This window comes from Festucalex cinctus, chromosome 18, assembly GCF_051991245.1.
Source record: "Festucalex cinctus isolate MCC-2025b chromosome 18, RoL_Fcin_1.0, whole genome shotgun sequence".
Taxonomy (NCBI): domain Eukaryota; kingdom Metazoa; phylum Chordata; class Actinopteri; order Syngnathiformes; family Syngnathidae; genus Festucalex; species Festucalex cinctus.
In genome coordinates this window covers 10,932,850-10,960,590 of record NC_135428.1, presented here as the reverse complement: position 1 = coordinate 10,960,590, position 27,741 = coordinate 10,932,850, and the positions used below count along the sequence as shown (strand labels likewise).

The window sequence follows — 27,741 nt, the reverse complement described above, 5'->3', positions numbered from 1 at the left end:
TACAAAAACAATAGGGACCTCGCAGCGGTCGCTGCTCGGGCCCTAATAATAATAATAATAATAATAATAATAATAAAATTTTTTACAAAAACAATAGGGACCTCGCAGCGGTCGCTGCTCGGGCCCTAAATATATATATGTTTGGATAAGTCTGATGCCAGTGAACATTTTGAGTGGTGGAAACTAAAAGAATATTCATAAATGGCTTAGTTATCACACTTAGAATGAGTTTACATTTTTTGTACAAAATACCGTATGTGGGGTATTTTTTTTTTATGCCTCAAGGGCTAGGTGGCGCTGCATATATAACTGAATGTTGTCATAGAGATAACTTCAGGCCTTGACGATAAACATACATGTCAAGTTTGGGATTTTTTGGAGCATGTACCGGGGAGTTATCAAGCATATCCTTTTTCATTGCGAAACACAAATTTTGATGCCCCGCCCTCATCATATAGTATTTTGAAAAGTCAAAATTTTTCCCCCTGTCGTTGGCTCAGGTCTTGACATGGTCCAGGCCAAGTCTGAACTCAGTCAGATGAAACGTGTAGGAGAAGTGGGCAAAAGTCTGCCCCCTGTGAATGTGCAAAAATCGTCAAAAATGGGACATTCAAAAATTCGTAGCTCACTTCCTGTTCATTTTAGCATATGGGTACAAGAGACTTTTTTGTAGGTCTTGGGCTCCCTCATACACCTAAAAATATTCGTCGTTCTTGCTTAAACGTACAACTGGGGCTGTTTCGTTAAAGATTTCTAGGGGGCGCTATTGAGTCATTTTTGTAAAAATAGCACAATCGCCGATAAAAAATTGCTCATTTTGCCAGGCCAGCTGTGTGTGCCAAGTTTCGTGTGTTTCTGTGCCAGTTTAGGCCCTCAAAATTGGCGTTGTTTTCTTGGCGAACAGCGCTTAGCCACGCCCACAGCGACTCGCGAAAACTCACAAACTTCGTGTTGTGACAGCATGAAGGCCGACACCCTCATCTGAGCAAATATGAGGTAGGTCCAGTTAACATGGTTGGAGAAAAACATTGAAGAAAAATCGTAAGAAAAAAAATTGCCAGTAGGTGGCGCTATCAGTAAGATGAAATATAAGTTTGTAGATGTCTTTAGGGCTGGACTCTCATCAATTGTGTAAAATTTTGAGAAGATAGCATCATCTCGGTCAAGTTAATGCAGCTTTTGTTGTCACGAGAAATCTTCAGACTTTGCGGCACCGTAGCGGCCACGCCCTTTGGCGAAAAGTTACAATATTCGGTGTGGGGCATGATCAACATCTTAAGGCTTTTCTGACCAATTTTCAACTGGATCCCTTCAACGAGCTCAGCACAGTAGCTAAAAACGTAAAGTATGACAATTATTGTTACCACTAGGTGGCGCTACATGGATAACTGAATTTTATCATATAGATGTTTTCAGGCCGTGACTATTAAGTTGCCTGATAAGTTTGAGATTTTTTGGAGCTTGAACATGGGAGTTATTAAGCATTTGCTCTTTCTGGACAAATGAAATTTTAAAGGCAATATTTGATGCCCCGCCCCCGTCATATAGTATTTCGAAAAGGCAAGATTTTTTCCCCAGTTGTTCTCTCAGGTCTTGAGATGATAAATGCCAAGTTTGAAGTCAATTGGATAAAAAATGTTTGCAAAGGGGGAAAAAGCATGACCACAGTGAATGTGCCAAAATAGGCCAAAATTGGACATTAAAAAATTCATAGCTCACTTCCTGTACATTTTAGCTACATGGTCCCAATAGACTTTTTTGTGCGTCTCGGGGTGCTACACGTGCCTGCCAATTTTCGTTGCTCTAGCTCAAACATGCCGGGCTTGGTTTTTATTTTTCTATGCTAGGGGGCGCTATAGAGTCGCGTTGTTATGACGACTTCATAATATCAAATTTTTCGCCGGGCCTGAGGAGTGTGCAAAGTTTGGTGAGTTTTCGTAAATGTTTAGGTACCCAAAATCGTGATCGTTTACGGAGAAGAAGAAGAAGAAGAAGAAGAATAAGAATAACTAGAGCTGCGAGCAGCTATAAAGGGCCCTCGCAGCCCGGGCCACGTTGGGGTCCTTGCACGTTGGGGTACTTGCACGTTGGGGTACTGGCACGTTGGGGTACTGGCATATTGGAAGCAAAATTTCTTTGAAAATGGCATAATAAACGTTTACATGTAGAATATTTTTTTGCCAGTGTGTGTGTCAAGCTCAACGGGTTTTGGTGATTGTTAAGACCTGCAAAAATCAGCGTCCTTTTTTATTTTTAGGCAATGAGTTGCCCTGATTGGTATTTTTTTGTAAAAGTGTATATACACATCATCGCTCGTTGTACTCATTGCACAATGTTACTTTTATTGTCCAAAGGGGCAATCAAAAATGAATAAAACAAAATGGAAACGTACATACGTTTGGATCGGTGTGAAGCCAGTGAACAATTTGAGTAGTGGAAACTAAAAGAATATTCATAAATGACTTAGTTATCACACTTAGAATGAGTGTACATTTTTTGTACAAAATTCCGTATGTGGGGTATTTATTTTTTTTTTATACAAGCCTCAAGGGCTAGGTGGCGCTGTATTTATAACTGAATGTTGTCATAGAGATACCTTCAGGCCTTGATTATAAGCATACATGTCAAGTGTGGGATTTTTTTTTGGAGCATGTACCGTGGAGTTATTAAGCATATCCTTCATTCACGATATTGCTTTTAATGTCCATAGAGGCTATCAAAAATAAATAAAAATATATATATGTTTGGATAAGTCTGATGCCAGTGAACATTTTGAGTGGTGGAAACTAAAAAAATATTCATAAATGACTTAGTTATCACACTTAGAATGAGTGTACATTTTTTGTACAAAATACCGTATGTGGGGTATTTTTTTTTCATGCCTCAAGGGCTAGGTGGCGCTGCATATATAACTGAATGTTGTCATAGAGATAACTTCAGGCCTTGACGATAAACATACATGTCAAGTTTGGGATTTTTTGGAGCATGTACCGGGGAGTTATCAAGCATATCCTTTTTCATTGTGAAACACAAATTTTGATGCCCCGCCCTCATCATATAGTATTTCGAAAAGTCAAAATATTTCCCCCTGTCGTTGGCTCAGGTCTTGACATGGTCCAGGCCAAGTCTTAACTCAGTCGGATGAAACGTGTAGGAGAAGTGGGCAAAAGTCTGCCCCCTGTGAATGTGCAAAAATCGTCAAAAATGGGACATTCAAAAATTCGTAGCTCACTTCCTGTTCATTTTAGCATATGGGTACAAGAGACTTTTTTGTAGGTCTTGGGCTCCCTCATACACCTAAAAATATTCGGCGTTCTTGCTTAAACGTACAACCGGGGCTGCTTCGTTAAAAATTTCGAGGGGGCGCTATTGAGTCATTTTTGTAAAAATAGCACAATCAACAATAAAATATTGCTCATTTTACCAGGCCAGATGTGTGTGCCAAGTTTCAGGAGTTTCTGTGCATGTTTAGACCCTCAAAACTGGCGTTGTTTTCTTGGCGAACAGCGCTTAGCCACGCCTACAGCAATTCGCGAAAACTCACAAACTTCGTGTTGTGACATCATGAAGGCCGAAACCCTCCTCTGAGCAAATATGAGGTAGGTCCAGTTAACGTGTTTGGAGAAAAACGTAGAAGAAAATTCGTAAGAAAAAAAATTGCCACTAGGTGGCGCTATCAGTTAGATGAAATGTAAGTTTGTAGATGTCTTTAGAGCTGGACTCTCATCAAATGTGTGAAATTTTGAGAAGATAGGATCATCTCGGTCAAGTTAATGCAGCTTTTATTTTCACGAAAAATCTTCAGATTTTGCGTCACCGTAGCGGCCACGCCCTTTGACGAAAAGTTACAATATTCGGTGTGGGGCATGATCAACATCTTAAGGCTTTTCTGACCAATTTTCAAATGGATCCCTTCAACGAGCTCAGCACAGTAGCTAAAAACGTAAAGTATGACAATTATTGTTACCACTAGGTGGCGCTACATGGATAACTGAATTTTATCATATAGATGTTTTCAGGCCGTGACTATTAAGTTGCCTGATAAGTTTGAGATTTTTTGGAGCTTGAACATGGGAGTTATTAAGCATTTGCTCTTTCTGGACAAATGAAATTTTAAAGGCAATATTTGATGCCCCGCCCCCGTCATATAGTATTTCGAAAAGGCAAGATTTTTCCCCCAGTTGTTCTCTGAGGTCTTGAGATGATAAATGCCAAGTTTGAAGTCAATTGGATGAAAAATGTTTGCAAAGGGGGAAAAAGCATGACCACAGTGAATGTGCCAAAATTGGACATTAAAAAATTCATAGCTCACTTCCTGTACATTTTAGCTACATGGTCCCAATAGACTTTTTTGTGCGTCTCGGGGTGCTACACGTGCCTGCCAATTTTCGTTGCTCTAGCTCAAACATGCCGGGCTTGGTTTTTATTTTTCTATGCTAGGGGGCGCTATAGAGTCGCGTTGTTATGACGACTTCATAATATCAAATTTTTCGCCGGGCCTGAGGAGTGTGCAAAGTTTGGTGAGTTTTCGTAAATGTTTAGGTACCCAAAATCGTGATCGTTTACGGAGAAGAAGAAGAAGAAGAAGAAGAATAATAATAATAATAATAATCCGATCGAAAAACAATAGGGACCTCGCAGCGGTAGCTGCTCGGGCCCTAATAATAACTAGAGCTGCGAGCAGCTATAAAGGGCCCTCGCAGCCCGGGCCACGTTGGGGTCCTTGCACGTTGGGGTACTTGCACGTTGGGGTACTGGCACATTGGGGTACTGGCATATTGGAAGCAAAATTTCTTTGAAAATGGCATAATAAACGTTTTCATGGAGAATATTTTTTTGCCAGTGTGTGTGTCAAGCTCAACGGGTTTTGGTGATTGTTAAGACCTGCAAAAATCAGCGTCCTTTTTTATTTTTAGGCAATGAGTTGCCCTGATTGGTATTTTTTTGTAAAAGTGTATATACACATCATCGCTCGTTGTACTCATTGCACAATGTTACTTTTATTGTCTAAAGGGGCAATCAAAAATGAATAAAACAAAATGGAAACGTACATACGTTTGGATCGGTGTGAAGCCAGTGAACAATTTGAGTGGTGGAAACTAAAAGAATATTCATAAATGACTTCGTTATCACACTTAGAATGAGTTTACATTTTTTGTACAAAATACCGTATGTGGTGTATTTTTTTTTCATGCCTCAAGGGCTAGGTGGCGCTGCATATATAACTGAATGTTGTCATAGAGATAACTTCAGGCCTTGACGATAAACATACATGTCAAGTTTGGGATTTTTTGGAGCATGTCCCGGGGAGTTATCAAGCATATCCTTTTACATTGCGAAACACAAATTTTGATGCCCCGCCCTCATCATATAGTATTTCGAAAAGTCAAAATTTTTCCCCCTGTCGTTGGCTCAGGTCTTGACATGGTCCAGGCCAAGTCTTAACTCAGTCGGATGAAACGTGTAGGAGAAGTGGGCAAAAGTCTGCCCCCTGTGAATGTGCAAAAATCGTCAAAAATGGGACATTCAAAAATTCGTAGCTCACTTCCTGTTCATTTTAGCATATGGGTACAAGAGACTTTTTTGTAGGTCTTGGGCTCCCTCATACACCTAAAAATATTCGTCGTTCTTGCTTAAACGTACAACCGGGGCTGCTTCGTTAAAAATTTCGAGGGGGCGCTATTGAGTCATTTTTGTAAAAATAGCACAATCAACAATAAAATATTGCTCATTTTACCAGGCCAGATGTGTGTGCCAAGTTTCAGGGGTTTTTGTGCCAGTTTAGGCCCTCAAAATTGGTGTTGTTTTCTTGGCGAACAGCGCTTAGCCACGCCCACAGCAATTCGCGAAAACTCACAAACTTCGTATTGTGACATCATGAAGACCGAAACCCTCATCTGAGCAAATATGAGGTAGGTGCAGTTAATGGGGATGGAGAAAAACATTGAAGAAAAATCGTAAGAAAAAAAATTGCCAGTAGGTGGCGCTATCAGTAAGATGAAATATAAGTACGTAGATGTCTTAAGGGCTGGACTCTCATCAAATGTGTGAAATTTTGAGAAGATAGGATCATCTGGGTCAAGTTAAAGCAGCTTTTATTGCCACGAAAAATTACCAGACTTTGCGGCACCGTAGCGGCCACGCCCTTTGGCGAAAAGTTACAATATTCGGTGTAGGGCATGATCAACATCTTAAGGCTTGTCTGACCAATTTTCAACTGGATCCCTTCAAAGAGCTTGGCACAGTAGCTAAAAACGTAAAGTATGACATTTATTGTCACCACTAGGTGGTGCTATATATATAACAGAATTTTATCATATAGATGTCTTCAGGCCGTGACTATTAAGTTGCATGAGAAGTTTGAGATTTTTTGGAGCTTGTACATGGGAGTTATTCAGCATTTTGTCTTTCTGGACAAATGAAATTTTAAAGGCAATATTTGATGCCCCGCCCCCGTCATATAGTATTTCAAAAAGTCAAGATATTTTGCCCAGTTGTTGTCTCAGGTCTTGAGATGATAAATGCCAAGTTTGAAGTTAATTGGCTGAAAAATATTTGCAAAGGGGGAAAAAGTATGACCACAATGAATGTGCCAAAATGGGCCAAAATTGGACATTCAAAAATTCATAGCTCACTTCCTGTACATTTTAGGAAATGGCTTCCACTGACTTTTTTGTGCGTCTCGGGGTGCTACACGTGCCTGCCAATTTTCGTAGCTCTAGCTCAAACGGGCCGGGATTGGTTTTTATTTATCTACGCTAGGTGGCGCTATAGAGTTGCGTTGTTATGACAACTACATAATATCAAATTTTTCACCGGGCACGAAGAGACTGCAAAGTTTGGTGAGTTTTCGTAAATGTTTAGGCCCTCAAAAATGAGATCGTTTACGGAGAAGAATAATAATAATAATAATTCTTACAAAAACAAGAGGGACCTCGCAGCGGTTGCTGCTCGGGCCCTAATAATAATAATAATAATAATTTTTACAAAAACAATAGGGACCTCGCAGCGGTCGCTGCTCGGGCCCTAATAATAATAATAATAATTTTTACAAAAACAATAGGGACCTCGCAGCGGTCGCTGCTCGGGCCCTAATAAAAAGAAGAAGAATAATAAGAATTCCTTGAAAAACAATAGGGACCTCGCAGCGGTCGCTGCTCGGGCCCTAACAAGCATGGCTGAGCTGACCAACCCACCTCTTCGTCAGATCAGACCTGCTCCGAAAAGGCAAACAACTTCAGGCGGAAGTATCAGCTAGCTGGCTGCAGTGCGTCGGTTAGCGTTCGACAGGGCGCCGCGCAGTGATACGAACGAACGAACAGAAAAGTAGTGGCTGGCGGTAATGGCGTCTGACTTTATTCAGAAAAGAGTATTGTGGTGGAAATGTATCACGCTTTTGAAAACAAAAAGTTTTTAGAAGAAAAACGCTTTATTTCCGAGACCCCAGCCAGCTTGGTGGACTATTTTCCTCTCGTCCAACGCCGAAGTCAGCGCTGATCGCACACACGGGAGGTGAGGATCAAATTGAGATTCATGTTAAAAAAGCAGAACGATCCCATTAATGTTTACACGTTCATGTTTACACAAGTTAAAAAGCAGAAAAGCACTTGAGGTTTTTTTTTTTTTTGTACCTCTGAGAAACTTTAATGTTTACATGTTCATCTTTACACAACTTAAAAAGCAGGAAAGCACTTTTTTTTTTTAAGGCATTTGTATTGAAGTAGTAGTTCACATTGTCTTTCATTTATACCTCAGTGCACTTTTGAGTGGATAAAAATAATATATTTTTGCTCAATGCTATGTTTTATTCTGTTGAAGACTGAATATACTTAAAAGCTGTTGTTACAGAATGAGGACTTGAGTATTTTATTTACTGTTTTGAACTGTTAACTTGATACTGAAATAGTAGTTTGTTTAGGCCTGAGAGGACTTTTGTACTATTTTTGTAACTAATGTACGAAACATTAAAAGCACCAAAATACATTGGTTTTTTTCTGCTGCCTGGGGGGGAAATCAATAATCGTTTTATAATCGAATCGTAGCCTCTGAATCGTAATCGCAATCGAATCGTGAGGTGCCCCAAGATTCCCACCTCTACTTTGCATTCACAGTTCACACAGTAACTAACACTGAATATTTCCACTGAAGGAAACTGCTGGGAGGGTTTTATTCCTGGTCCGCTGGGTTTGGCTCAGCCCTACCTGCCTCCTATATCGCTATCCTCTTGGAACGTAAAAGCAGGTGAGATTGTTCAGTTTGTCACAATTAATGCAACATACAAAACAAGGCATCAAGTTATGACATATTCTCCTTGTGCAGGAGGGGACTTCTCACAATATACATGACAAATCTTGTAAGTATTACTATGTTGATGAAGCATTTTTTTTTTTTTTTTTTTTTTTTTTTTTTACAGACTTCCGTTTTTGTTTTTAAATAAGACGTGAGAGGATGTGGTGGTGAATGTAAAACTATCTCCGATATTAATGCACACTATCTCCATGTGTTGATGTCCATTTGTCTTTTATTCCCATCAATAATGCAGTGCATTTGTACAATGGAAATAGACACACAACTGGTGATGTGTCGTGTGAGTGAGTGTCTATTGTCTATTTGCAGGCAACGGAGACTTTGTTCCGCATGGCCGTAACACGGGGCTTCGTCAGACCTATCAAACATGGCGAGGTAAGAGAAAAAAAAAAGAAGAGTTTTGATCTTACGATTGGGAAACCTGTTTTTCATAGTCATTCCACGTTGTTGTATTTACTCTCTTTACCCCACCTTTAGGTGCTGCTCTTCTGCATAACTGCCTCCCTCTACATGTTCTTCTTCAGGTCAGATCCTATCAGTGGAATATGCTCCCATAGCTAAAGATGATTATTTATGTATAGTTGTGTGTTATCCTGCAGGACTAAAGACGGCCTTAAAGGCTTTGCATTCTCCGCATTAAAGTAAGTTACTGACTCACTTTGCTTACTTCATCCGGAGCTACAGAAATTTGACAATGTCGCCACATATTCTCTAACAACTCAGATTCATCATCGGCAAGGAAGAGATCCCATCTCACTCTGTTCTGGCCGAGCAGGTTGCCGCAAATCCCCGAGATGTGTTGGCGGCCTCAGAGCCTTCACACGCCTCAGCAGTGCCGCTCGAGTCGAGGAGGAAATCTTTGCTAGCCTACACCAGGGAGCTGTTAGACTCAATGTGCGGGAACCCTCTCACACATACTCATTGTGTTATAAAGGCATTTTTGTATTCATCTTTGCATTTATTATTTTGCATCATCCAGATGCAAACGAGGGCCGAAGCACAGATGTTGTAAACATCAACATGACAACTGCATTTCCTACTGCATTAAAGTAAGTCTCTGTGCTTATGTGATGCACATATTTTCCAGTTCCTAAATACTCTTACGTGAGACGCTTTCTGCTCAGGGTTTTGTGAGGATGTTTAGTGTCGGCTACTTGATTCAGTGCTGCCTTAAAGTGCCCTCAGCTTTCCGGTACCTCTTCTCGAAACCCTCACGACTCCCCTCGCTCTTCTACAACAAAGACAACTTCCAGCTCGGGGCCTTTTTGGGATCTTTTGTCAGCATCTACAAGGTATGTGTTTGTTTGATTTTGAGGGCCGTTTCTGGTCAATTTTTCAAAGTCCCTTTCTGGTTAATTCAGGGAGCAAGCTGCTTGCTTCGTTGGTTGCGGGATATTGACGACGAGCTCCACGCTTTGGTGGCTGGTAAGCCAACACTTATCGCATCTGGATAATCCATTCTCACTATGTAACATTGCTGATGTTTCTTCTTGGCAGGCTTCCTGGCGGGAATTTCCATGTTCTTCTACAAGAGCACGTCGATATCCATGTATCTTTTCTCGAAACTGGTGGAGGTAACGAGACATATTTGAATTTCGAAGATGACGTCCATGTTGTCTGCGTACACATCATCAAACGATGTTCATTTGTGTGTTTCAATTTTATCTATTGTGTGGAGTTCTTCATTAACGGTACTCACGATAACCTCTCCTCTCCCCCAGACCTTGTACTTCAAGGGCATCGAGGCCGGCCATTTCCCGTACTTCCCACAAGCAGACACGTATCTCTACGCCGTCTCCACTGCCATCTGTTTTCAAGCTGTGAGTGACACACAAACAACACACCGAAGTGGATCACATAAGCAGGATATGTGGTGATCAATTATTGTTGTTATTAGGCTGTCATGGAGATGCAGAATCTTCGGCCTGCCTACTGGAAGTTTCTTCTGCGTCTCACTAAGGGCAGGTAGGATGGATTATTTTTTTTTTCTCTTCTTCAGTGTCAAATACAGAGGGAAAATTGATAATGTATGCTCTTTATTTTGGCCCACCAAGAATGATGATAATTTGCCTTATAGGTTTGGTCTGATGAACCGACAGCTGCTGGATGTTTTCGGCACTCAAGCGTCCAGGGACTTTCAGGGTTTTGTGCCCCAACTGGACCCACGCTACATTTCGGTGCCCAGCCAAACAATGCTTCCACCGGGGGGCGACGTTCAGCTTGGATGACGTGGATCGAGGCTGTGGGAGGAGGTATCTGAAATGGTGATCTTTTGCAAACATTTGGGGGGGTTCTTGACTAGCCTGCTCTGATTCTTGGGGGTGGCACAAACTGGCAGGAAGGTGACCAGATTAATTTGCTACATATGACGACCTGCTATTCTATCAGCTAAAAATATCTGCAGTGACCTTTTTTTTTTTTTCCCTGATAAAATGGCTGTCAAGGTTATACCATTCCAAGCCTCACATCTTTCTTTCTCAGGTTCCCTCAGTGTTTTTCCTGACTTAGCAATGTTCGTTTTTGGAATTGTTTTAATGGTGAAATTATTCATGTTTTGTTTTGTTACATTAATGAGATTTGGACAAACCAGATAATCCATCATGTGGACAGTGTGGTTGATTGTGTAATTTTAAACACAGGTGTGTGTTTGGTGTCAACCCATTCATTCAAGAGTGGGGAACATGGCCTGGGATATTATTTGATCCGTCCAGCCTTGAATTTTAAAAACAAATAAAACCCTGAGGCCCTGTTACAAACAGAATACATAGCTGTATTAAAATAAATAAATTAGAAAAAACTATATATATATTAGGGGTGTTAAAAAAATCGATTCGGCAATATATCGCGATACTACAGCACGCAATTCTCGAATCGATTCAATAGGCAGCCGAATCGATTTTTTAACATCCATTTTTGGTGGAAAAATATTCAACAAAATGGAACATTAAGCCTTAATATTTTATTTCAACGCTGTTCAAGCATGAAAAATGTTCCAACCTGTTTGTTAAATACAGTGGCTCACAGTTATAAGACTGAAGTTTCAGATCAATAAATAATACATTTTCATACAAATCTTACAGTGTACATGTACAAGTTTACTGAATGGTATTTTCTAAATTTGAGTAAAAAAAATCGCAACAATCGACTTGTAAATTCAAATCGGGATTAATCGGTATCGAATCGAATCGTGACCTATGAATCGTGATACGGATCGAATCGTCAGGTACGAGGCAATTCACACCCCTAATATATATATATATATATATATATATATATATATATATATATCATTGCATCATTTTTAAAAAAAAAGTAGTATGACCCACAAAGTAACAATTTACTTATATTATTATGGTAATGTCAAATTCTGATTGACCAAAATATTATGCAATATGTTATTTTTGTTTATTTTTTATATTACCATCAAGACTAATGACAGATTTAGACCAATCCAAACAGTGCAATTGTTTGAGCTCACAGCACATTTAAATGTTTATCTAATGTTTACCATCTGTACAAAGAAAGAAACTATGTAATTTTACATTTGCTGGGTTGCCATTGCAATAAAGATTTTACTGTTACCACATTCACATCTCCGATAGCTCCACCTTCACCCCTTCCATTAATAGTGTGTGGCAAAAACCGTATAACATTTTATGTGGCTTTCCTCACATACTTTACACAGCTGAGTGTTATCTTGAAGCTTTTTTGTCAGTGGACCATAGTTGGTCATGTATGATTGCGCTCTAAAATTAGTTTCCGAACATTTTTATTTGCATCCAGCACTCCAAGACAGCTTTAACACACGTGACCTCTGTTAGATAATTCATTGTTGAAAAGATGGCAAAAATGCTAACAAAATACGTTACTTAATACACTAATGCAATTGTCTGCAAATGTTTTTGATTTCTGCAAAGATGAAGTATTAATATTAAAATATTTTTTAATTCATACTGAAGTGTGTCTTCATTTTGTGTTGGTTTGTGAGTGATGGAAAATATATAATATTATACAGTAGCACTTTACATCATTTTCAGACACATAAAGACATTTCTGACCTGATCTAGACACATTGGAGTGTCTTGAATTTCAACTTTTTAAATTACGCTTCTACATGGTGCCATACTGAGAAATCCTTTGCTTGATTAGTCTCTTCACAATGAGTCATTGGCATTAATTAGCACCCAAGTAGCTCTCAGTTTCAAAAAGGTTAGTGACCCCTTGTGTACAATGTAATGATGACACCGATGACAAGTGCAATGCAGTAAGCGGAAGTGACTCATGCCCTGTCAATGAAAATGTCAGTATAAAAGCTCAAGGTACCCTGTATACGCCAAAACCAAAGTATTTGGGTTCCACTGGAGCAAAAGATGGTGATATTTGCAATTTATCATGTATGTCTTACTGAGAATAATCTTTAACTTTTCAGAAACGGCTTGAATGCAGTAGTCTACTACTCCAGAACTTTATTTTGAAAACAATTTAAAGCCATCTTGGATTTCCGTATCCTCACATGTAGTATGTTGTGTATCAAGGTACACTTGAACTTTTCGTTGCGATAATAAAGGTAACCTCATTTTTAGTATAAATGGGGGGCAAAAATAAACAGCGAACTAAAGGAAACGTCCGGGTAAGTACCAGTTACATACCACATTGTTTATTTTAGGCTAACTTTATGTTAGCAGGTAATGCTATTTAGAAGACGTTGTAGTCCATTCCGGTTGAAGAAATGTCCGTTTGCGTGTGATTCTGTCAAATTGCTATGGTTTTATGTTTTTCACTTAAACCACGACTTCACCTGTTCTTTCTACAGCCATCCAGTAGCGGCCGGGCTGCCGAAGTGTTGACCCGGGAAGGTGGCGCTATCCCGGGTTTCGTTGGTTTCGATACAACGGTTTCGTCGGAGTTGAGCTACGTGCCTGCTTTCCATGGTGCAGAGGAGCTTGACAACCTTGTAGACGCAGACTTCAGACTGGTACTCAGGAAACTTTCTAAAAGGGATGTCGTCACCAGGCTGAAAGTAAGTTCACGGGTTGAAAGTGCACAACGGAGAACATGAAAAATTGTCAATATATGTACACCACAGAAATGTAAACAATATGTTCACAGTCACACGATGCAGTCTGCTATGTAAATGTCTTTAAAAATATATTTAATCTGGTCTGTCACCCAGAATCAGCTGAGATAGACACATATAGCTCACATGATGGTCAAAATGGCAGCACGGAGGTGTAGAAGTGTGCATGTGTTCCTCATGGTATCTTGTCTCTGTCTGGCCTTTTTATGTGCAGTTTGCAAACTGTCCCGGTGGTTGTGTATTTTTTCCCAGTCACTTAGACTTCCTCTCACAGCCCCAAAACATGCATGGTATGGCTAGATGGTGGTCAAAATGCATCTACTGAGGTACGTTTGCTTTTTTCAGGCTGTGCAGGACTTTGGATCTATGTGTCAGGAGCGTGAGGCTGAAGATGTTAAAGGGGTGCTTCCATATTGGCCTAGAATTTACTGCAAGATATCAGTTGTGAGTAGCTCATTCTGCATTTTAATTTGAGACTCATGTTAAAAAGAAGTCGTACTTCTTTCCCCAGGCTGTAAATACCATTAATACCTCTGTGAGATACAACTCTTTTATTTAAACATAATTTTTCATCTCTGAATGCCAGTCAAACATGAGAATTGGTGATTCAGGTACACCTAATAAAACGTTTGTTGCATATGGGTGGTTACTATTCCTTTCATTCGGTCTTTTAGGACCACGATCGGCGCATCAGAGAGGCCACCCAGCTGGCCCTTGAGCAGCTGGTGCTGAAAGTGCGCCGCAGCTTGGCTCCCTTCCTGAAGAGCTTGATGGGCCACTGGATCCTGTCCCAATGCGACACCTACACACCGGCAGCCTCCGCTGCATGCCGAGCCTTCCAGGCCGCCTTCTCGGCCGCCAAGCAGCCGGAAGCCCTCAGCTTTTGCAAAGATGAGATTCTAAATGTGAGTAGTAATGGTGGCTTTAATGAAGAGAGGTTAGATCTGCTTCATATTTGTAAAACACTTTGTCATTACTGCAGGTACTTCAAGATGTTTTATTAAAGGATACAGCAGACACGCTCAGTGATCCTCAGTAAGTCGACCTTAATCATTTTGATGGAGCTGCTGTTTCATCATCTTAAATAAAAATTAAAAAAATCACTTTATTTTTCTTGGGAAGAACTGTGCCCGAGGATGAGCGAGAAGCCAAATATTTGCGCATGGTGACCAGCTCTCTTCTGGGGGTGAAGAGACTGCTCTCGCTGCTGCCCCAGAATGACATAGCCGCCTTGGAGCACAGATTAGCTCATCTTGTAAGCCCTGCAAAGTTCTGGAAGTACAGCAGACACAAGGCACCACAGGTAAGTGTACAAAAAACATGTATCAGAATGTCTTTCAGGACTTAGTATTGAGTAAAATGTCTTCGCAGGTTAGAGGGGCTTTCTTCGAGATGCTGTGCTCTGTGTGTGAGTTAACGCCGAGCCTTGCGCAAAGTGAGGCGGCGCGTCTCTGCCCAGCCGTTCTCCTCAGCATCGACGACACAGATCCACTGGTGCTACCTGCCGTGTGGGAGGCTGTTCTCCATGTAGTGTCCTCCATACCTGTAAGCACCTCATGACTAGGCTCTGATCGCATAAATTTTCCCCATCTGTAACACGCACACACGTAATTTGTCCTAATTGAGAGCAAAAAAATCTGAATGATTTCACTTGAAGCATGCAGCCTTAATCTAGTCTCGTATTAATCGGCCTGCTTGTGCGTTTTAAGGGTGATACCACCTTATCATATTTCTTTTTGCAGGACTGTTGGATGCACGTGAACCCAAAGAAGGGCTTCCTGCCAAAACTTTGGTCCCTGTTAAAAGAAGGGGGCAAAGGCATGGCCAAAGGCCTTCATCCTAATTTGATGCCATTCCTTAGCAAACTGCCTCAACAGGTCACCGACCCAGCCTTGGATTTCCACACTACTTTTTTCACCTCACTCATACTTGGGTAAGTCTTCCAAATTTTTCATTCCACATGACAGCAAAATCAAGCACACAGCTAGTTCAATTATGTTGTCAAGGGATACCTAACAACAGTATATTACAGCAAATGCAATTACACAACCAAAACAAGCACAGTCCTTATTTCTGGAACAGGGAGAACAATCAGGCTCTCATTTATTATGTATGTATAAAGAGAGGCTAATAAAGGTGACATTGTCTGGACAAGATCATATATTGCAGCTTGTGGTCTTAATTCTGCTGTCAGGGTCTCTGATAATGTTTCTCGTCTTGCACAGTCCTTATCTTTATAAGCCGTGTCTGTGGCCCAATTATTTGCACTTTCATCTCTAAGCTGGTATTCCATTAACAATATCTTTTTCTTTTTTTGTTTCCTGGCTCAAATTGAAGCAGGGGTAGTACCATTCAGATCATTGGCAAGCATGCCTGACAATCATATATATATTTTTTGCTCGCTTTTATGCTTTCAATGGTTTCATGTATACCATCTTTTATGTATTTTTCTTGTTTTTGTTTTGTTTAGTTTTTTTGCTGACTCATGAGAATAGTAATAGCAGTAGTGCTGCAGTTATTTAACTCATTGACTCCCAGCCATTTTCACTGAAGCAATCCCCTTCGCTCCCGACTGTTTTACTGGATTTTCACTGATTTTTGCAAGGCTCACAGAATATTGTGTGCTATTGTTATAAAAATATGGAACCTACCAAAAGAAAAAAATAGTCTCTTCTTTCATCATGAAAAAAAGTATATTTCTATCTGTTTCCTTTTTGAAACAATTAGCATTAGAATATAGCTAAGTTTCATCATGATACACAAATCTGTTTAATACCGTGGGGGAAACAGCTTGTTGCAACATTGCCCTGGTTGATCTCTTATACTCTGCTCACACCTGCTGTCCGTTTTTGTAATAACTACCATTGCTTCAACAGTTCTCTTCAGTTCAGAGGCTGCATCAAAGCCTTCTGTATGCTCTAGCATAAAAAACTACAAAAACATATAAATATGTCTTTAGGACGCTGTTAATATTTAAAATAGAACGTATATTTACATTTTTGGGAGCAACTGAGTTAAAAATGACACCTAACTTTATTCCATGTTGGTCAAATAATTGAACTAAGCAGAACCAAAAAACAGTTAGTCAGCCTGAAATTAGGTGCAGGTGGCTTTACTTCAAATATTTGATGCCGGAAAATCCCTGATTGCCAAATTGAAAATGTCATTCACGGGGGAAAAAAACAACCCTTTTAAACTTTTTATTGTGTGTGATGTTGAGCATTTCCAGTGAGCGTGCAGCCAACAGCCCCTCAGAAAGTGCCATTATGGTGACTGCTACCGTAGAGTGCTTAAGGTTCTGCATACTACGCCATTCAGCAGACGAGGAGGAGGATGGATGCAAAATCCGGACCATGCTTATTTCACAGCAGGTTGAAATTGAACTGTTGTATTTGTTGATTACTGCCATGTACAAAAAAAGTTCTTAATTGTCCACCTTTTGTCTTCCTATCTTAGCTTCTGCCTCTCCTTGAAAAGGCTCTTGAGAGCCCCACCCTTCAGAATGGACCCCTGTTCCTGTTGGTCACGGAAATGCTCGTTTCCTGGGAGAAGAGGGCAGGCGGCGACTCTAAAGGACACAAGAATGTTTTTCAAGGTCTTGTGACAGACTTCTGGGAGGAGCTCGGTCTTGTTTTTACACAGCACGCAGACAGTGGTGAAGCAGATCCACAAGCTTTGGAGGGGATCGCAGCCTTGCTGCAAGTCAGTTTGCTCAATTCCTGCCTCGGGACTTGGGCAGATCAATGCGGCTGAGCTCTCGCTGTCTTTCATCCCTCCAGGTGATGCGTTACCCAGAGAGAATCAACAGAAGGCATACTCTGAAGAAAAAGTCTGTCAAGATCAGTTTTTCGGAATCTGGAGATGACGACAAGCCTGGCACAGAGGGAGGCGAGGCGGTGAAGACGGAGCTCCCATCGGCTAATGTGTGCAGCTCCCCGCAGACGCGCCATTTTGAGGAAGTGGTGTGCCAGCTGGTGCAACTGTGCCTGGTGCATGTGAATGAGAGAAACTCTGAGAGACATCTTGTCTTCCTTTCCCGTCTGCTGCAGTCTTTTCATACACTTAATATCTTCTCTGTAAGTATTTCATTGTCATGTGTTTTTTTTTTGTATTGTAATTAGATGTAACTGGAGCCAATTCATCCATTAAACTTAATTTGTCTCAGACGTTGGTTGAGTTGGATGACGGCGTTAAAGAAGGCAGCGAGCAGAGAGTGAAAGGGCGAGCAAACAATCCGGCCGTGCACTTCCTGCTGGAGCGAGTGGTGCCGTGGTTGGCCGACAAGGAACGGACGGACACAGAGCACCTCGTGGAGATGGTCTTCAGCGCATTGTCTTGCTGCAGCCGCCAGGAGACCACCCGCATCCTGGACCACATCACCATGGTAACGTCCATCCAGCCATTTATTTGTACCATTTTAATTGTATGTTTTAATAGTTCTTGTTCATAACTTTATATAATTTGAGAACTTCATATTGTGTTAAGTGTGATATTATGAAGTACCTCAATTTCACGTTTAGCTATCAATTTGTCATTGTTGTTTGGACTATCCTGGAAATTACTTCATCATTCATTTTTCTTTCTGCTAGAATACTGAGAGAGATACTTGATACATTGACAGTGATGCCAGTTATTGCTTTGGGCAGCGTGCAATGTTTTTATTTGCACAAATATTTATTTAGTGCCAGAATATGAATTTAAAGAAATATGTGTTTATTTGATTTCTTAATCTCAGGTGATGGCTTCATCTTTTTTCATGTCTATGATGGCCCCTCTTTTTGTAACATGATGTCCAATGTGTTGTTTTTTGCAGATGGAACTACACTGTGGAATCACTTTGCAAATCATCCAGAGGGTATGTGTCAATTTGCTCACAAATCGATGTTATGACATTTGACTGCCACATCCTGTGAGTATATCTGCTGTCCTCCTAACCAGGCGTGTGCTGACCAAGAAACACTTGCGAGTTGTAGAGAGTGGCTCAAAGGTTCAGTTCTTGGCGAGCATCTCCTCATGTTAACTCAGGAGCTCTGCAAGGTCGTACCTGGCTGCTCCAGCTCTGCCTCTTTTAGAAGCCGCCACAGTTGGACCCTCATCAGCTTGGTTCTCTCACAGCACCACAACAATGGTAGTTAAGTCATTGTGTTCCTTCTAATATTTGTCAGACGAGGCAAAAGTACTTATTCACACACAAATGTAGAGTAAAAGTAAAAAGTGGTCAGAAAAATAAATACTCACAAGTACATATTCCTGAACAATCAATACTGACCATTTGATTTTTTTTTTGTGCACTCTAGAACCTCTGATTGGAGAAGTATACATGGAAAAGATCTTAGAGAAACTGCATGCGACGCTGTCTGAGACCAAGAGTCTCTCAGACGCAGGCAACATGGAGCCGCTCATCTCCTTCATCTGCGACGTGGCCTCCACCTTCTTCTCGTCCGTGCAAAACTGCCTGCTGCTTCCTTCGGCCAAGGAACTCCTGCTCACCGTCTTCCAGCTCATCGCCCAAGATCAAACACACACTTACCTGTCAGGTGGGACTTGGTGACACGTCACACTTTGACAGTGGGTCTTTGCTAGATAATTAATATCAGTTCTTTCTCTGATAGACTCCCTCCTGGATAAATTGGGGAAGGTCTGCGTCGCCGGGGTCCAGTCGCTGGTGCAACACTCTCAGTATGAGGTGGCGCAAGGTGGTTTCCTGCACAGTGCTGCTCTCTGGGTGCAGAGCAGATTACTCACTGCGTCTTTGGACATGAAAAGGTACAAACCTTCACTTTCAAACTCAATGATTAAACTATTTAATATGACTAAAATATTTCCAGATGTAAAGATAGATGTGTGTGTCTTATTTAGTTTGCAGTATTTAGTTCTTGCGGTCCAAAGCATAGTGGAGACCATCAACTCTGTCTGCGATCAAGACTCTGCCATCCTTTCCCAATTCTTTACCCACTTGATGCCCAGCGTTACTGGATGGACACAACTCCGACAGGCCTTGCCTTCACATGTAAGGCAACCAATGTTATAAACCACATTTGGGCTGTGGAATAGGTTTTTACATAAAGCACCTATCTCCTCTGCAGTGGGTCAAGACACCTTTGCTGGCCGGCCGTTACAGGGAAGCTTGCAAAACCTCCTGCGAGGACATGTGGAAACTGAAAATGCCAAATGTCTTACCAGCCCATTTAGGTGTATGTGCCCTGCTGGGAAAGGTGTCTCATGCTGCCTCACTTTCAATTTGTAACCAAAAGAGTGGTAATTGCCAGCCACAGCTGCCAAACCTGATCCATGCAGGTACACATACATCTGCTTCAGTTTTATCCTGTTTATATACATGTCGTTTAATGTGTTTTTGTAATGTGTCAGTTGCAGAGCTGCTGTATGCACTGCAGTGGTGTAAGGAGGTGGAGTATGCCCCCACTATTGTGTCCACCTTTTGCAGCCTGCTCACTGAGTGGGGGCTGCCAGGGGGACTGCATGACTTGGTTATAACCACAGATTTGCTGGAGGTGCTCTACTCAAGGTCAGGGTCACTTTGTTGTTTGTAACCAGCTTAATACTTTCCATGCTACCATAAGTCAAATAAATAATGTCATCCTCAAACACTTACTCGTATAATATAATCATTGTTGACCTTGTATCACCTCAATTGGTTGACCATCATTGTAAAAGTGGCAGATTTTTTTTCCCATTGAGATTCAAACTTTTACAATGATTATAGATTTTCTACATTGATTCGCACAAAGTGGCAGGGTAAGTTTCATGTACATAGTGCTTTCCTAGCCAGAGTTAGGTAAGGGGTTCTTTTTCAGGCAACTCCCAGCCTCGAAATGCATTCCACCCTGATATATTCTGTTATGGTGGACCCAGGGCTTCATGCTTTTCAATGTGCACGACTTTCATATCCCTGAGGAAAATTTCAAAAGAGAGAAGAAAAACAGTAACTAAATAGCAAACAAACAAACCGTAACAGTTACTCTGAAAAAATAAGTTTCTAATGATGGGTTTTGAGATTATTTGAATCTATGAGGGGTTTAAAAGGAACTCCTGCCTTGTGATTTGCATTTAGATAAGGTGGTAGTTATATTTAATAAGTGAGAAGCAAGGAGTGAAACATCTACTCCTTGCTGATGCTTTAGTGCGTAGCGGACAAAGTAAACAAGCGTCTGTAGATTAGCAATGGTATTATTCATCCTACTTCACTGGAGGGGGAGTCAAAGAGCAAACGGTCTTGGTGTACTTTATAACTTGGCAGATAATGTAAATAAGCTCTTATACAGCAGCATAAAATTATATACTATGTGAATTTACCCTGTAGATCAGCCGAGCTTGGTGGTCTGTGGTGTCTGACGCTGGAAAACTACATCAGCACCCACAACTTGACAGCCACTCACAGCGCAAGCTTGAGGAAGCTTTACGGCTCTGTGGATAGGTCAGTGACAATTAACCTGTATTAATGAATATCTTTTTAATTCCGGATGGCTTTAATTGAGAAGATTTCTGTTGCTTTTGTTTTCATGTCTCAGTTTGTGGCCAGTATCGCCAAGCAAACTGAACACGCTCCAGGTGCTCTGCCCCACCATGACGCAGGAAGAGCGACAGACTCTGGTCGCCCTGGCAACGGCGGGAATCATCAACTGGGAAGAAGATGACAGTTAAAAAAAATAAAAAATAAATTACAACGTGTGTCCTCTCATTTCAGTCAAGCAAGACAGTCAACACATTTCTTTTTTTTTATTTTTTATTTTGTCCCAGATGTGTACGGGAGCGTGGCGGTGCTGCTGTGTTGTCTGCAAGCTGACACGCAAGTGGAGGACGAGGTGGTGCCGGCGATCTTGTCTACCATGATGGCGTGGAGGACCCACAAGGAGGATTGGTTCCTTTTTGGCAGGTAAGGCCATTTACGGTCATTAGTCACAACATTTGTAACACAAACTAATGTGATCTTGTACGCCAGATTGAGAAAGGGGGGGGGGGGGGGGGGGGGGGACCCCACTTGTGGAGAAATATTTTTGAGATGGTAAATAAAGATTTTTCTTTTTTGTTATAATTTTTGTTATAATCATCAAAGTAATAAAAAAAGGAAATATTTTACTCAGTGTGTAATAAGTCTATATAATGTATTTTACTTTTTTAATGTTAGGAGAAAAATAGCTTTGTCAGTTGTACCACAAGGTGCACCGAAATTGAATATAGTTACAACCTGTTCAAGGGACATAAATATAATGGCCAACAGACGGAGACAGAATGGGAAGCCTGACAGGTCACCCAAAACGAGGTCCTGGTTCTCAGATGAAAAAGCAAAAATGAATGGAGAGGGGGAAAAAACAGGCCCATACTCTGCTCCTTGGCCACTTGAATACAAAACAATCAGTAACCAAAACTTAAACTACTGAAATAATTGTATTGTGGGGAAAAAAAAAAATCAACATAGTTCAGACTTGTATTGGATCTGAGATGTATCAAGAGAAATGTGTGGTAATTGTTTCTTACAATGCTTTCTTTGTATCTCATCAGTGACCTTTCTAAAGCTACGACACAACAGCTGAACCTGACAGTGGAACTGATGCGCTTCCTGTCCTGGCTGGTGACACGCTGTCCATCAGTACTCGGGAATAGCCAGTGGGATTTCTTACTCTGTGCTATGTTAGCCTGGTTGGAGGTGAGCTCGCATCGTCGCTCTTTTGTCTCCTACTTTATATGTTGGCATCCCATCCGCTGGCTTGTTTCTATTCTCAGGTGGCCAGCGACAACGTGAGCAGCCTGTGGAATCCGTGGGTGCAGCTGTTTGCATGCGAGAGCGCGACTCTGATTGTGAAACTGAGCCAGTTCTTTGCATCGCCCCCGCCTGATGTCCAGGAGAGGCTGCCGTCAGAACTGATGGCGGAATGGCAAGACTTTTTTGTGGATGGAATCTACAACCTGCTGCTACTCATGCCTGTCAAGATCACAGGTAGTCTTAACTTTAACCTTTTACAGTAAGGTACTTGCTATTTACAATGTAGTGCAGCAGATTCATTAAAAGCAGTTTTACTTGCTTCATCCGTTATCTTGTCTGAGTGCAGACGCCTTCAAAGAACCCGATGACCCCGTCTTTCCTCTGGCGGTGCTGCAGTCGTTCGGCCTGGCTCTGACCTATGCGCCCGTGCAGCAGCTGAACCAGAACTCCCTGCCGGCAAAATTTGTAGCAGGCCAGAAGACCAACCTGCCACAGCCGCTTCAGACGCTTCTTAACACCTTCTGTCCTCTGCTAGTCTTCAAGGCTCGACCGCTTCAAGTCACAGTCTACCACTTGCTAGCGAAGTAAGAACATCAATCTCTAGCCAGGCAATCATTGTATGTACTTAATATTTTTGCAAGCCTTCCAAATTATTATATTATATATAATCTAAAAAAAAGTGAATATTTTATACTAACATTGTTAATGTGTCCCCTCAAAAGGACTTAAAACACAGTCATTAATGTCGAAATTACTGGAAACAAAATGAGCACACCCCGAAGTGAAAATGTCCGAACTGTGCCGTTTACCAATATTTTGTGTTGCTCAACCCAAATCGATATGGAGTGTTAATCCAATAACCACAGTCGTTTTGAGAACACGTTCTTTACTTCCATCCAACCAAGCACTTCCGTTACATGGAGCCGCCAAAAAAACAAAACAAACAAAAAAAAAACAACTTAACATGGAGTTCAGTACATACACTTCATATCACTCAGCTTCTTGAATTATTTTGTTACGTTGTGTCATTCCCAGCTTCTGTCAAACAATAATCCAAGCCTAAAGATGGCATATGCCGGCAAATTAATTCTAAAAAGGAGGTAAAAGGACATCCCATCTTGTTATTCTAGGGTCATGCCTCAGCTGCCTGAATGTGATGGCGAAGGAGACGGCAGCAAGTCTGAAGATGAGGACGACGAGCCAAGCCTGTATGTCCAAAGTGTTGTGTCATCTAAAGTAAAGAATCACTCAGGTTGCCATGTTTTGTTCAGGTCTCCTCCGGACGCTTTGATGGCGGTACTGTCAACCTGTGAGGAGTTGTGTGATAGCATCCTGGACGGACTTCAAGTCGGAGAATTTGCGGTGGTTTCGCCTCACAGCGTGGAGTACTCGTGCATCCTGGGCTACCTGCTGGCCTGGAAGCTACTTCTCACCTTTTTCAGGTCATCGCCCTCCCATGTGAGTTGGAAATGTAAATTCAGACTTGCTTTAATAACCCATAAAAAAAATATATAACTGAGCTATAGTGCGGGACGGGAACGATTACCCGTGATATAGCGGGGGAACGAGTCTTTAGGGGGGTTGGCTGTTGATTGATTATTCTGTTTAATTTTCAGCTGCGTGCTCATTACGCCCAATATCTTAAGAAAACCTGCTCCCTAAACAAGCTCCTCCTTCATCTCTTCAAACTGATGCCTGAGAATCCTAACTTCCCGGGCCAAACAGCAGAAACCAGAGACTCCAAAACTTACTTCACAGAGAAGTTAATTCTGGCAGTTGACAGTAAGAACACAATGCAATAAAATCAGTCAAGTGGTGACGAAAAGCACAACTAACTCATCTTTCCTACTCCCACAGAAAAGGATAACATCGAGCAGGAGCTACCCCACCTGGCGTGTAGCGTTTACTATGGCACGGTGCAGGACCTGCCCGCCATGGTGCGACTGTGGTGGAATAGTCAGGAAAAGCGTGTGAGTGGCACCGTGGAGAAGTTCACCACCAAATACGTCAGTCCAGTACTCTCGGCGCAGGAGATCTCGTCGGTCCACAGCAGTACGCAAATGTTTGAAAACATGACGGTGAGATCAGGCTCTTTGCTTTCTATTTTTTTCTCATATAATGTGCTGGTGCACTTAATCTGTGTGAGTCCAATGTGTGTCAGTCATAGGCGGTATTGCTTTAAGGAGGATACAGTCTAAAAAACAGTTGGGTCAAAAATAATCCAAATTAAGTTTAAAAAAAAAAAAAAAAAAAAAAAAAAAAAGGACTGACACAATGTTTTGGTTATTTATTTAACCCAAAGAGCTAGTCCAATGAATAACTTTTAATTAAAAAAAAAAAAAAAAAAAAGAAAACTAAATTTTTTTGGGGGACTGAAACAACTTTTTGTATTGTGCATGAAAAGCAAAAGTTTGCATAAAAAAATAACCCAAATTGCATCAAAAAGGGATCTATCCAACTTTTTGATTTCTTTATTTAAACTAAAAAGTTGGGTTAAATTAATAACCCCAAAGCAAACCATTTTTGGGGGGTATCGACCCATTCAAGAATAACCCACCAAACAACCTTTTTTTTTTTTTTTTTTTTTTTTTGTAACCCAAGCATTTGGTTTGGTCCATTTTTGACCCAATTTGGGTTACTTTTGACCCAACTGTTTTTAGAGTATAGCGATTCATACTCATGGCAACTCCTGTCTACTCCCAACCCACAGGTAAAAGCTCGCTCTGCTGCGCGAGAGGTGATAGCCACCTACTCGGTGGACGAGATTTTCATCGAGCTGGTGATTCAGCTGCCGCAGAGCCACCCTCTGGGCTCTGTCGCGGTCGAGAGCGGGAGCCGAGTGGGCGTCTCTGTGCAGCAGTGGAGGAACTGGATGCTGCAGCTCAGCACCTACCTCACACATCAGGTATTAACTCATAAACAACCAGTTAAGTGTGGTACATGTTTTCATTTGTGTGGTTTCTCAGGTACAGGTACACATGAATTTTAACCAATTTTAATACGTGTATCCGCATAAAGCTTTTCTCTTGAGGTTGAGCGTCACTCTATTCGCACGTAGCGTCGCCTGATAAAGGTGCATTGAATGTGTTTAGAACGGCAGCATAATGGAAGGCCTGGCACTGTGGAAGAACAACGTGGACAAGCGTTTCGAGGGAATCGAGGATTGTACAGTTTGCTTCTCTGTTATCCATGGCTCTAACTACTCGCTGCCTAAGAAGGCCTGTCGCACTTGCAAGAAGAAATTCCACTCCGCGTGCTTGGTAAGTCATCTTCTGAATCGGTCCTGTAGCGTTGAACGGTAGCATTATGAAGAAAACTGCAAAGAAAACTACTGTTCCTTTGTTCCACTGTATAAGGTAATTTGAAAATATATGTGTATATTTTACGATCAGGAACTAGAAATTAGAAGAGTAGAAAATTGCCATTAATTAATTTCATGTATTTTGAAGGAAAAAATGCAATCGTGGTTTATTATATATATATTAGGGGTGTTAAAAAAATCGATTCGGCGATATATCGCGATACTACATCGCACGATTCTCGAATCGATTCAATAAAAAAAAAGTGTTTTGTTTTTTTTTTTTTTTTTTTTTTTTTTTTTTTTTTTTTTTTTTTTTTTTTTAAGAGCTCAGAATTGTTCATTCGGTAGTCTTACCGATTCAACGTCTTATCATCATTGCCTTTTTTGTGTGTGTGTGTGTGTGTGTGTGTGTGTGTGAATTGATTTTTAAACTTCCATTTTTAATGGAAAAATATTCAACAAAACGTCTGACTTCGGGTTAGGATTCACACCTTGAGCATGGAAGAATGTTATATGAACGGAACATTAAGCCTTAATATTTTATTTTAATGCTGTTCAAACATGAAACAGATTACAACCTCTATAAGACTGAAATTTCAGATAAATAAATAATACATTTTCATATAAATCTTACACTCTACAAGCTTACTGATTAGTATTTTCTAAATTTGAATGAAAAAAAATCGCAACAATCGACTTATAAATTCGTATCGGGATTAATCGGTATCGAATCGTGTATATATATATATATATATATATATATATATATATATATATATTAGGGGTGTGAATTGCCAAGTACCTGACGATTCGATTCGTATCACGATTCACAGGTCACGATTCGATTCGATAATAATAATAATTAATCCCGATACGAATTTATAAGTCGATTGTTGCGATTTTTAGTCGATTTTTAGTAATATATATATATATATATATATATATATATATATGTCTTTCTTTAAAATTATCTGCCATTTTTTTTGTAAAATTGTATCTATCAAAAGTACTTGGTATTGGTCTGAAAAGAAAGTGGTATCAAACATCCCTAATTGTAACTCTGCATTGTCTCTTCTATTTTCTTTTCTGCAGTACAAATGGTTCACATCCAGCAACAAGTCCACATGTCCGCTGTGCAGAGAGTCCTTCTTCTAATGTTCAGCTTGTGTGTCAAGACTTCTCCATTCGGTTAGGATTCTGTTTTTTTTTGTTTTGTTTTTTTTTGTTTTTTTTTTTTGTTGTTTTTTTTTTTTTTGTTTTGTTTTTGCTGAACCTCTGGGTGGAAATTCCTTTTGAGGGCTTCTTTTGACCAAATTGACAATTTGTTTGGCCATTTTGATTTTGTCCCTTCACCAGTACAAATTGAGTTCGCAGCACACAAGACAATATATGTATGGATCATAAACACCAATACATTGTTAAAATAAATATATATTTGTTTTTTTGTTTTGTTTTTTTCCCCCTCAAGAACATCCGGTGCGTTTGCTGATTTAAAAGTGTCTTGTCAAACCGAGTTATTTTACACAAAAAAAAAAAAAGGCATCCAGTGTTCAATCAAGATTCTCATACATATTTTCCTAATATTTAGGAGTGTAACCAAAATTTGAAATCGCAGGTCCAACACTTCATCGTTTAGAGATGATTTTAATTCCAAAATAGAGCTATACATTATAAATATCCAGCTTGAATAATGTGTGATAATCTCATTGTGTCTGATTGCAGCTGTACATCATGCTGGACAAGACAATAAAGTACAACTGGGTGGTTATTCATTGGCTCATTTATTTGTTTATAATGACACTCTTTCACAATTAAATTGTGACTAAGTCAAAGCTTTAAAAAAAAGATTAACATTCAGTGATGATCTGGTTCTTATTAAATATACTTATGGTAAGTTTTTAATGCATGAGCTTATTAGCATCTGTTAATAGTGTAATATGTCATTGGGGTAGAATCCTTTTTATTTTGAAGTTTTAGATGCACATTCAGAAGTCAGCTTCAATTAAATCCCTTTATTTAATTACTACTAGTAAAAAATGTACATATACTAAAGATTTCTGTATTGCAGCAAAGACCAGAAAATCACCTTTTAGTAGGAAAATGAAAAAATATTGCTAAAGTTGAAACCCCCCAAAATGATTTTAGTACACTGCAAGTTTATTTTGGGGCAGCACTGTGGGCTATTAGTTAGCATGCATGCTTCTTGTTTGAGAGATTCTGGGTTTGAATCTCAGCTGAGACCTGGCTGAAAGAATCCCCTTGTGCTTATGAACATACCACAACTTGTACTGTACTTTTAGAATCACTGACTTGGGCAATTATGCTATCAGGTGG

General features: G+C 40.5%; 2 protein-coding genes across 2 annotated transcripts in view; both read left to right on the top strand.

Annotated features, from left to right (window-relative positions):
* The window catches only part of tmem135 (transmembrane protein 135), a 41,883-nt gene extending 29,625 nt beyond the window's left edge, over positions 1-12,258 (top strand). Inside the window, exons 3-15 of the mRNA XM_077505367.1 lie at positions 8,149-8,241; positions 8,320-8,353; positions 8,617-8,682; positions 8,785-8,831; positions 8,907-8,948; positions 9,031-9,201; positions 9,287-9,356; positions 9,432-9,599; positions 9,669-9,732; positions 9,805-9,881; positions 10,029-10,127; positions 10,205-10,272; positions 10,385-12,258. Of these exons, the coding sequence (XP_077361493.1) occupies positions 8,149-8,241; positions 8,320-8,353; positions 8,617-8,682; positions 8,785-8,831; positions 8,907-8,948; positions 9,031-9,201; positions 9,287-9,356; positions 9,432-9,599; positions 9,669-9,732; positions 9,805-9,881; positions 10,029-10,127; positions 10,205-10,272; positions 10,385-10,535 (1,150 nt within the window). The 3' untranslated portion in view covers positions 10,536-12,258. The remainder of the gene's footprint in view (positions 1-8,148; positions 8,242-8,319; positions 8,354-8,616; positions 8,683-8,784; positions 8,832-8,906; positions 8,949-9,030; positions 9,202-9,286; positions 9,357-9,431; positions 9,600-9,668; positions 9,733-9,804; positions 9,882-10,028; positions 10,128-10,204; positions 10,273-10,384) is intronic.
* A 524-nt stretch (positions 12,259-12,782) lies between these two features.
* On the top strand, positions 12,783-27,175 carry ltn1 (listerin E3 ubiquitin protein ligase 1). Its single transcript, XM_077505238.1, has 32 exons — positions 12,783-12,937; positions 13,121-13,327; positions 13,730-13,828; positions 14,059-14,289; positions 14,367-14,419; positions 14,507-14,687; positions 14,756-14,929; positions 15,127-15,317; positions 16,605-16,755; positions 16,841-17,086; positions 17,164-17,460; positions 17,550-17,768; positions 18,198-18,239; positions 18,323-18,512; positions 18,682-18,921; positions 18,997-19,150; positions 19,244-19,394; positions 19,471-19,681; positions 19,754-19,910; positions 20,706-20,819; positions 20,914-21,041; positions 21,143-21,278; positions 21,905-22,049; positions 22,127-22,340; positions 22,453-22,690; positions 23,237-23,314; positions 23,378-23,564; positions 23,723-23,888; positions 23,964-24,184; positions 24,817-25,011; positions 25,199-25,366; positions 26,500-27,175. Exons 1-32 carry the CDS (start codon positions 12,896-12,898, stop codon positions 26,560-26,562), a joined length of 5,289 nt encoding a protein of 1,762 aa, XP_077361364.1. The 5' UTR covers positions 12,783-12,895; the 3' UTR covers positions 26,563-27,175.
* Positions 27,176-27,741: the final 566 nt, after the last annotated feature.

Coding starts and splice junctions, on each gene's coding strand:
- ltn1 (XM_077505238.1), top strand. CDS start 12,896: ATGGGGGGCAAAAATAAACAGCGAACTAAAGGAAACGTCCGG. Junction 14,420..14,506: donor GACACGCTCAGTGATCCTCA/GTAAGTCGACCT, acceptor TTTCTTGGGAAG/AACTGTGCCCGAGGATGAGC. Junction 24,185..24,816: donor AAATGTTTGAAAACATGACG/GTGAGATCAGGC, acceptor CCCAACCCACAG/GTAAAAGCTCGCTCTGCTGC.